General features: G+C 38.2%; 1 protein-coding gene across 1 annotated transcript in view; it reads left to right on the forward strand.

Annotated features, from left to right (window-relative positions):
* Window positions 1-10,192, forward strand: part of bcl11ba (BCL11 transcription factor B a) — a 40,629-nt gene extending 30,437 nt beyond the window's left edge. The window contains exon 3 of the mRNA XM_028000020.1: window positions 5,268-10,192. Coding sequence (XP_027855821.1) covers window positions 5,268-7,270 — 2,003 coding nt within the window. The 3' untranslated portion in view covers window positions 7,271-10,192. The remainder of the gene's footprint in view (window positions 1-5,267) is intronic.
* Window positions 10,193-10,746: the final 554 nt, after the last annotated feature.

Consider the following 10,746-nt stretch of genomic DNA (forward strand, 5'->3'; position numbering starts at 1 on the left):
CTAATTACACTCTCATGGGAGTGAAATACGCAGCTCATGGGAGCAACTTTAGCAGCCATAAATCTTGACTTGTTCTTTCCCCAGTTGCTTGAAATGAACCAGTTAGGACCAAGCTTTGAACAAATGGCCTCAAACTTAAACTTTGGTGTGCAAAGAACTTAACAGGATGGCTAAATCACTGCTAGGTTTGCAAGTCATTCAAAAAATATCTGGTCTTTAGCAGATCTTTGTCTTACAATAGGTCCATCTTTAGTTTTTCTAAATTTCATTCATCCAAATCAGTTAGATCCAGATGTTTTCATTCAATTAGATGGAGTTATTCAAACATTAAGAGAGAAAAACTTTCTCTTCCAACTTCTCTAAACAAGCTAAATTTCTTCAGTTTTTATTTTAATTGTGCTGCCATGAAGTTTACCATTCAACATTCTAATTCAAGCCTGTGGAGTCAGTTTTTTTTAATCACTTGTCTAAGCATTGCTCAGTCTAAATTTTAGTTGAATTTACTGGCAACTAGCTGGAACATTTTCTGGTTTTCTCTCTGCAGAATGAAGGTGACGATTCAAAGAGTTTGAAAATAAACTCGTAATTATTTTCATATTGATGTAGAGAAATAGTTGCACCTTTAAAATCAATGCTTATGTTGTTCTTCCTCGGCATCATGTTAGGATGCACCTCTATCCTACTGACAAGTAAAGCAGTTATTCACTCATGTCTTTTTCTTTTTCATTCTGACCTCTATCATTAACAGAGAACAATATGCTCTGTGCTTTATAGGAACTATAAGTTGATCACAAATTAAGAGACATTTATGAGCACTTTTGAAATTTCCCTTTTAGTTTAAACTACTCATTTTGTAATTGCAACAAGTAATAATCCATCAATGCAAGCAATATAAAACATTAGAGCTTTTCCTCCATTGTTGCCCTCTCTCTGTCATAAAAGTCCTGTTTGAACACAATTAACTTGAGATAATTACAAACCATATTTAAAGCATGTGTGCAACATGTATGCAGCCTGTTGACTTGATAACTGAGAGGTCTTTAGTTTAATGTTTTGTCCAATCTCCAGCTGATCATTTTTTTTTTTTTTAAAACATCCGTTCAAAAAGTGACACTCAAGTTCCATTCATATTGTGGAGAGTCACAAATATTTTTTTCTCAACTTTAGTCATGTGTAAATGTTTTGGAGAAATATGGAGATAAATTTACATTGACAGAAGGACAGAGGATATATACACTGGACAAAAGATGTTGAATATGGCGATGTCAGAGAGAAGAAAAAGAGGAACATCACAGATAAAGTTTGTGCATTGGAAAATATGACATGGGACAGAGTAGGATGTTGGAGATATAAAAGCAGATGATCCGCTTTGGAGACTACTGAAAGGAACATGAAGAAGATGAAGACAATCCCTTTTCTTAATCATCAGCCCACAGAAACAACAACACAGAGATAAAGAATGAGAGAAAGTGTAAAGAATAAGCCAAATTTTCCTGAATGTGAAACTGTGAAACTACTCAATCAGTGATGTAGAGAAAAAAAAAAATCAGATTTATTTAGTGTCTCGGTTCTGAAATTGAACAAAACAGAAGAGATGAACTGTTAGAGCTCAGAGCAAAGATCTCTGCAGGAAAATGATGGGATTACAAGCTAGGAAACTGCTGTGAACCGGAGCCAGAAAATATGAAGCTGCTTCTTTTTATTCTGCTTTTGAAAATGGGCTGACATAAGGTCAATTATATAGAATTTTATTTTCCAAATATGACCACGTCATCATCTTTCTACTTTAAAATACTGTAGAAATATGTTAAGCTCAAGCTTAGCAATCCATGTGTGAGCGAACCTAAATTTAAGCAAAGTGTAAATCGTTCTTTGTCTCTTTTATAATTTTGACCACCACTTTTTCCTTTTTTCCACTGTATCTGGTGTAAATTTTTATATGATTGTTTGAAATGATACTCTGAAAATGATTTGAAGAGTAAACTTTCTTCACATAATAAGTACGCATTGTTCACCTAGTTCATGTAGCTGCAAAAGGTGTATACATGCACCTGTTTATCAGTTTTGCTTCTTTTTATTAGGTTTCATCAAATAACTATTGAATTAAATTGTGCTTCAGACACAATCATGTTCATAATTTTTTAATGAGTGTTTTTATTACACAAAGACCTTAAATAATTTTATATTGGACAAAACTTTACAGATTTTAATGAATGCCTAACAGACTCCAATCAGACTGAGGGAGTTGAAGAGCTAAAGATGATTCAGAGTTCACATGTCCTCTCTGTGTATCTGAGAGGAAACCCCCGTTTTCTAAAGGTTTCTATATCCGTCCAAATGACAAACACGTTGGATTTGAGACTGTAAATCGGCCTTAAGTTTGAGTGTGATTGGGTGTACCAGCCTCTCAATTGTTAACTACTACAAGCCTCTTCCAGTGAACATAATTATTCAGGTATGGTAAAAGGATAGAAGGAAATAAAACACTTCATATTTTAGCTTTGACAAAACCATTGTTTGAGGTGACACTCTTTTCTAAAAAATGGCTAGAGTAACCCCATCTACTGAAGTACAACGGGGTAAGAAAATTGGATTATTCTCAGATGGATTTATTGCACAACTTCAGGCGAAATTTGTAAGAATATCAGGTTGGAAACACAACCAAGACATTGTCTATCTTTATTCCTTGCCTCATTTTTTATTGCTTCCATGCTGTTAATGAAAACTCATAAAATGCAAATGAATGTGGTTTTTCTTTAAATAATATATATACACTATATATATATATATATATATATATATATATATTGAATTATTTAGTTTCATTATGTGCATAAACTGAATATTTGTTGATTCTTCTTCTGTTTTTTTACTCTAGAAGTAGGCAGTAATACTAGTGAATTTCCAAAGTTTATATTTTTAAAATGTTAAAAACAAATGTTCAAAGCTGCATTATGTTTTATTTACTCTCATGCAACAATATATTTATTTTATGGAAATTAGTCACTGAAATACAAACTTATGCTCATGTTTTTTAAACAAACCCTTTGAACATGTAAGGCTATGCATTTCTAAAAGGATCACTTATCTTTTTTATTCCTTAATTTTTTAAAAATTATTACATCAAATATTTTTACTTCAAAATATTTAATAAAACCATTTATTGTGTATAATCTTTATTCCATAGAAAATTTCCAATAGAGTAGTTAGAAACTTAAATATTTGATATCACTCTCTGACTTGGTAGAATCTTAATCACTTCCCTGACTGCTTGCAGAGCATCAGAGTCTGATCTACTGTTTGTCACTAAAATCAGATGCATGCTAAAAGTTGGAATAAAATGTTTTGACTTCCAGGATGCTGCAAGCATACGATAGTTTATCTCTCTGTGAATGTTCACCCTGTGAGCATTAAAGCCTTCTATAAAAAAGATGTCAGTGAACTTGTGTAACCTTTACAGACATACTGAGTGTAAATACTCATACAGGAGATCATAATTCAAAGAGTTTGCGTGTCCATGCGTGGGGTGTGTGTGTGTGTGCGTGTACAGTAACACTCAGAGAGGAGGGAAGTATCCGTGCAGTGTTTTCTCCTTCACTCTATAAAGCATAGCGCTCAGCATTCGACCAAATAAAGTGATGAGCAGCTCATTCGCTCTCCCTGCTTTTTCATATGGAAATAGAAAATAATGGGGTGATTAAATAGAGTCGTATATTAAAGTACAGCTGACATTAGAATTAGCATAATGTGCTCTCGCCTCAGGCTGCATACTTTATTTGCCATCTGCGTTAGACTCCCTTCCCCCGGGAGGGCGCTCTCTTTCCCTCTCTCTCTTCCTCTCACTCTGTCTCTCACTCACACACACACACACCCCTATGCATCCACACACACTTGCCCGAGACAAAAACCGTGGCTCTCTGCTTCCACTGTGACCGGAGACAAATAGCGTCTCGGTGCATTATTTCACTCTCCAAAACACACACACACACTCCTAAATGACTTCACTGATCAAATGAGAAGTTTGCAGAAAGATGGAGGCAGGGGCAGAGGGAGTGAATGTTTCTTTCTTTGGAGTGTTAAGATTCGACACTAAAACAGCTTGTGAGAAGCATGGAGACAAAAGCTGAGACATGGGGAGCTGTTATTTTCACTGTACAAGTGGGGGTGTGTGAGTGTGTGTGAACGTCCTGTCTGCTATAATTAAGTCAAAAGGCCTTACAGGACTGTAGAGGAGAACAGCTGTTCCACCTCCACGCTGCTCCTCCTTAATGCAAACACACTCAGAGTAAGACAAATTCATGAATAATTCAGGTTTTATTTATTATTTTTTATTACTAATATTATTGTAAAACAAATATCCTTTGTCTGTGTTTTTGTATGTTTAATTTACATTTAAATATCTTAAATTTCAATGATTGCAAATTGGACACACAATTTTATTTTTCTGCTATTTGTTTTAAATAAATAAATGTTTCTCGTAAAGTAAATGCATTTCAGCCTTACTCCCAATGAGCCAACACACACACACGCATGCACGCCCGCAAACAAGGGCAACAATTAGAGCAGCATATGTTTTCCAAGCAATGTGAAATTAGTGCAGTAGGTCAAGAAAACAAGGTTTCATTAAATAAATACACAAGAATAAAAAAGCACAATTAGCATCATCTCTTTGTTTTTGGTGTGTGTGTCTGCGGCATCTTTAAATCAGACAGAAAAACAAGTAGATTAATTTCTGTTAAAGAAAATAAAGCCTGAGGACGGCACTGAATTCTGGTTAATTGCTGTTAATTTTAAATATCTCTCTGCGGCCGCATTTCCCCCCTAAAATGTACTAAAGACTAAGGCTAAAAATAATTTCAGGGTTGGAGTTACAGTGCATATGTCTCCAATAAGGGGAATCCCAGGTTGACTAAACTGAAGTGAAAGGAAAGATATTTCCCTTAGTGAGAGATTAAGCACCTCTTTAAACACATATTCGTTGTAGGCCGACTGTGAAAATTCACTTGTCAAAAGCATGATAAGTACATCGCATTTCTGCGACAGCATGATGAGAAAAAGGTCTTCTCAGCTACTGAGAGTATTACATAGAATATAAAGTATTTACCACATCTCATTGCCTCAGTTGAAAAGTTTACACACTGCAATTGAGCTCTTATTAATAAAACATCTATTGTTAATGTTTCATGATAGTATAGAGTTATGTTTAGGGCTGATATCTCTGAGAATATTAACTATAAAATCTTTATTCTGTTTTTGTGTGTCTGCAGGTGGCAGAGATGAGCCCTCCAACTACATATGTACCACCTGTAAGCAGCCTTTCCCCAGCGCCTGGTTCCTGCTGCAGCATGCCCAGAACACTCACGGCATTCGCATCTATCTGGAATCCAACCCCTCCAGCACAGCCCTCACCCCTCGACTCACCATGCCTCCGCCCATGGGCAACGACTCCATCCCACAGTCCCCACTCACCAGCTTCCTGGGGGAAAACAATCCCTTTCACCTGCTGAGGATGACAGGGCCTTTACTCAGAGAACCACCCCCAGGCTTTGTGGAGAACCGTCTCCCCAACACCCCACCGTTTGTCAGCCCACCTCCCCGCCATCACCTGGACCCCCATCGGCTGGAACGCCTTAGCGCCGAGGAAATGGGCCTCATCTCACAGCACCCCAGTGCCTTTGAGAGGGTGATGCGGCTTACGCCGATGGCCATGGAGTCCCAGTCCATGGATTTTTCCCGGCGGTTACGTGAACTGGCAGGGAACACAAACAGCACTACGCCACCACTATCCCCCAGCAGGCCCAACCCTATGCATCGACTGCTAAACCCCAATCCCTTTCAACAAGGCCCTAAATCTCCCTTTCTGACCACCCCTCCTTTGCCACCAATGCCCCCAAAAAGCACCACCCCTCCCCAGACTCAGAACAAGATCAAGTCCTGTGAGTTTTGTGGTAAGACATTCAAGTTCCAAAGCAACTTGGTGGTGCACCGGCGGAGCCATACTGGAGAAAAACCATACAAGTGCCAGCTGTGTGACCATGCCTGCTCTCAGGCAAGCAAGCTGAAACGCCACATGAAGACGCACATGCACAAGGCTGGATCCATGACGGGACGCTCAGACGATGGCCTTTCAACCACAAGCTCCCCAGAACCAGGCACCAGTGATATCACTGGGGAGGGCATTAAAAATCGTGATGGGGACTTCCACGGGGAGGGTAATGAAGAAGAGGAGGAGGAAGAGGAAGAAGAGGAACTGGAGAACGAAAGTCGACCAGAATCAAACTTCAGTATGGAGTCTGAGTTCTACAGGAACAGGGAAAATGGTTCTAAGCCTCCTTCGGAAGAAAAGACATCTCTCTCCCTTGACAAAATGGTAGACGGTGGAGCGCTCAATTCCATTCAGCAGTATAATAATTTGATAGTTGACAATCGTAAAAGGATGCCCTTCTCCAAAAGGGGTTCTGATGGCCAGCGGGACACTATGGATGAGAATTCTGTGGCTGGAGCGATGGATCACCACCAGCAGGAAGAGCGGACAACCATTAATGGCCGGAACTGTGGCTCCGGTGACTCTTTCTCAGGCTTGTTCCCTCGAAAGCCCACCCCCATCACCAGCCCTGCTCTCTCCAACTCCTCAAACAAGAGGATCAAGATTGAGAAGGACTTGGACATTCCCCAGGCACCACATATCCCTTCTGAGAATGTGTACTCCCAATGGTTGGTGGGCTATGCTGCTTCTCGCCACTTCATCAAAGACCCTTTCTTAGGCTTCACTGACTCCAGACAATCGCCCTTTGCCACCTCCTCAGAGCACTCATCGGAAAACGGCAGCCTGCGCTTCTCGACACCTCCAGGAGACCTGCTGGACGGCGGTCTATCCGGCCGCAGCGGCACCGCCAGCGGGGGCAGCACACCTCATTTAGGTGGAGGCCCTGGTCCAGGTCGACCGAGCTCCAAGGATGGGAGGAGATGCGACACCTGTGAATACTGTGGCAAGGTGTTCAAGAACTGCAGCAACCTGACGGTGCACCGGCGTAGTCACACCGGAGAAAGGCCCTACAAGTGTGAGCTGTGCAACTATGCATGCGCCCAGAGCTCCAAGCTCACCCGCCACATGAAGACACATGGCCAGCTTGGTAAAGAGGTCTACCGCTGTGACATTTGCCAAATGCCCTTCAGTGTGTACAGCACTCTGGAGAAACACATGAAAAAGTGGCATGGAGAACATTTGATGACCAGTGAGGTCAAAATTGAACAAGCAGAGAGAGTCTAAAACACGTTTTCATGCTCTGCACCATTCTCCTTGGACTCTAAAAAAAGGACAACAAATTAAGGGGGTAGCTGGATACTTTTGTATTGATTTTAGTTTAACTTTGTGTTTTTGATTAAAAAACTGCCAACTGAGAAAAAAAAATGAGATCTTAACTGAAGCTGTCTAAACTGCCTCATTTGGCATTCATTTTTAAACAATCAGTCTGATGAGTTTTAAATATGTGGAGCCTTTAACTGTGCAATAATTTCTGTATTTATTGGATTTTGTATTTTGGCACGTGCAGGTAAATTTTTTTTTACTGTTTTGTTTAAGTTTGCATTTTTTTTATCCCACGTGACATCCTGAGAGTCTCTTCAGCAAACCGAACAGAAAAAAAATAAAAATAAATTTTAGGCTGTTTGTTTTTCGGACACGGCTTGTAGGAAGTTGTACATTAAAATAATTGTTTAGTATCTTGAAAAGAAGCAGAATTCAATCTTCAATTTCAGAGTCAACTGCGAATGCTAGAGTTAATTTATTTTGCGTGACGATGATATGCGGACAACAATCCTTTTTGGCATTGTAGCATGAAATGACTGTAAACCATTTCAATATAATTGGATATGTAGCACTGAGTGTCATAACAAATAGTAAATGTCAAACGAAAGAAGATCCCAAGATTCATAAACCCTTAACAACCTAACCAGCCTGAGGAAACAGGTTCTCGACATGACAGCTGCTGAATCCTACAACTCTACAACTTACTAGTTTTCACTCGAACCTCCTTTTACTACATTAAACACCTCTGCATTATATTTTTCACCAAGCCTCATGATTTATAGGTGTTATTATTAATTAGTTGTTGAGCATGAAGCCATGATGAGTCTGCAGAGAGCAATACTTAGGGCAGAGAAACAGAAAGAGCACATAGACGTCTCAGGGTAAAATATAGCAGCTCAATTGTTATTATTATTTTTTACCCGCTCGTTCTTATGCTGCCTTTCAAAGCATTTCATCTACATCATATTATAAATTTCAACATTTACATTTTTTTGGCTAGCTCAGTCAAATTTAATTTATTCTAAGGGATTAGGTACGTAAAGACAATTAAGTAGATGTCTGTAATGAAATTATTTAAAGCTGACAAATATTGGAATTAAACAACATTCTACTAGAAGTTTGCAGAGCAACATTTTACCAACATTAAAATGATTTAAATGTTCTCTATCACCTTGGGATGTTTTGAATTTCCAATCCATTTGTTTGCTTTAAGCCATTCCAACTTTATAGTTGCACTTTTATTAAAAATAAACAAATCGCATTTATTTCAAATGCTGACCGTTCTCAGAAACAAACCGGCACTTTATGATTTATCCATCCAATGCACACGAACAAAACAGCTAAGCGGGAAAAAGGGTGTGGAGCTTGGGATCTCCTGATGCTGGAGTGCCACAATTGTTAGGCTTAGCTTTCCCAAAGCTGGCACTATAAAAATGTAATAACTGAATAATGGGAGTAATTAGAATATTAATTTATTCTGGATATTTTGTGTACTGCCATTCAATTTGACTTGAGTGTGCCTTGAATTGTGATCTTCCTATTTATTGTCTGAGACAAATGCAACGGTTTCCCTGAAGCATCAAATTTGAACAAAGACAAATTTACTGTAAAGTGAAATCTGACACTCAAACAGATAAAAAAAAAATCAGCAGAAAATTATGAGTTTAGGTTTAGCATTAGCAGATTACCCGGCACAATAATAATAATGTGTCTGTGTGTATATATATGTATGCATATGTACATATAAATGCACAACCTATATGAATATATATAGATCTATATCAAATTCCACACAGACCACGACACAAGTCTGTCCCAAAACCGGATCATCAGGAAGTGAATAAAAACCTCACAAAAACTGGAGAAAAATCAGGAAAAACAGAAACTAGAACAGAATTTAGTGCACTCTGTCTGGAAGAAGTTTACAGTATTGATACAAGGGTTAAAATACATTTTTGTGTATGTAAATCTCTTTTTCTTTTTTAGTTTTGCTTCAAAACTTTTGAGTTTTATTTCTTCATTGCTTCTCATTTTTCTTGACGGGTTTTGGTATATATATAAATATATATGAATATATATGACATTTTTCTGGTTTACTGTAAAAGTATAACAGTATTTGTAATATTGGAGAATGCTGGGGCATTTTACAGAACTATAAAAAAAAATGCTGTTTTTTTTTTTTTTAAATCGTTTATTTTACAGTCCAATTTAAATTGTGGGTCTCTGAAACTGTTTTTTGTCAATGTAACTGTAAATTCCTGAGTTTTAGTAGCTTTTCTTCTGGCTTGGGTGTAAAGAAATAAAAAATAAATGAACGGAAAACAAGCCTGGGCTAAGACGAACTCGGTGATGGAAGTTTTTGGGAGCGTCGGTTCTGGTTTTCAGGAAGAATCACGGAGAATCCTGACCTGTATCTATTTTTATTCTTCTGGAATGGATTATTCTTCATGGATGGTTTGAATTACATGTGTAGGCGCTTGCTGTCGTTCCTAAAGAGCTTGTCTTTTTTTAACCTGTAGGCTGTGTGCATCCTTTGTGAATGAATAGGGGTGACTTTCTGACCAATCCGACTCACGGGCTGCCACGATCTGTTTGTCCAAACAGAACCTGATCAATTTGTACTGTTGTACTGAATCATGTTGTACAGAATGGGATCAAATAAAGGTTGTTAAACAGCCTTTTAGTGACAAAAACACACCTTGATGTTTTGGTTGTACATAGTTTTTTCTATGACTACTCTGTTTTCCTTTGGTTTGTCCTTTCTGTTTGTGATTTCTGACCGGCACTGGCAGTGGCCTGGATGTGGAAGGCTGGGGGTTCTCCATGTCAGTTTCCAGGCCTCAGCATGAGAACAGAGCACAAATACAAGATGTTACAAACGTCCATCTTGCTTGTCTGCCTCATTTTTTAAATTCTTCAAGATGATTTGACAGAATATAGTAAGAATATTACTTTTGCAAGGAAATATTTACTGTTGAACAACTGGGAGACGGAAACCACAGCACCAAGAACAAGTGCCAATGGAGGTGGGTAGGCTAGATTCAAAACATCTTTCTAAAGAGATGGATTCATGCTGTAAATTCAAAATCAACCCCTCATATTTTCCATTTGATCAAATTGCCCATGAGGTCTACACTTAAGGTTATCAGCAGTTCTGTCTCTTAAGTTTACATACAGGTCTCAAATTTTCCACAACAATAATTTTTGTTTTTGAAACGTCTTTGTAAACATGATCACAAAAACACAAAGTCATGCAACATAGAATCAACAATCAAAACATTACATTAAGTCAAGTGCCAAGATTAAATTCATAATTGATTATGTTTCAAATACAACTCTAAACAGATGGGTTTTTAGTTGAGATTTAAAGGAAGTCAGTGTTTCAGCTGTTTTACAGTTTTCTGGAAGTTTGTTCCAAATTGTGGTGCATAGAAGCT

The sequence above is a fragment of the Xiphophorus couchianus genome, chromosome 19 (assembly GCF_001444195.1).
Source record: "Xiphophorus couchianus chromosome 19, X_couchianus-1.0, whole genome shotgun sequence".
In the NCBI taxonomy this organism is placed as follows: Eukaryota; Metazoa; Chordata; class Actinopteri; order Cyprinodontiformes; family Poeciliidae; genus Xiphophorus; species Xiphophorus couchianus.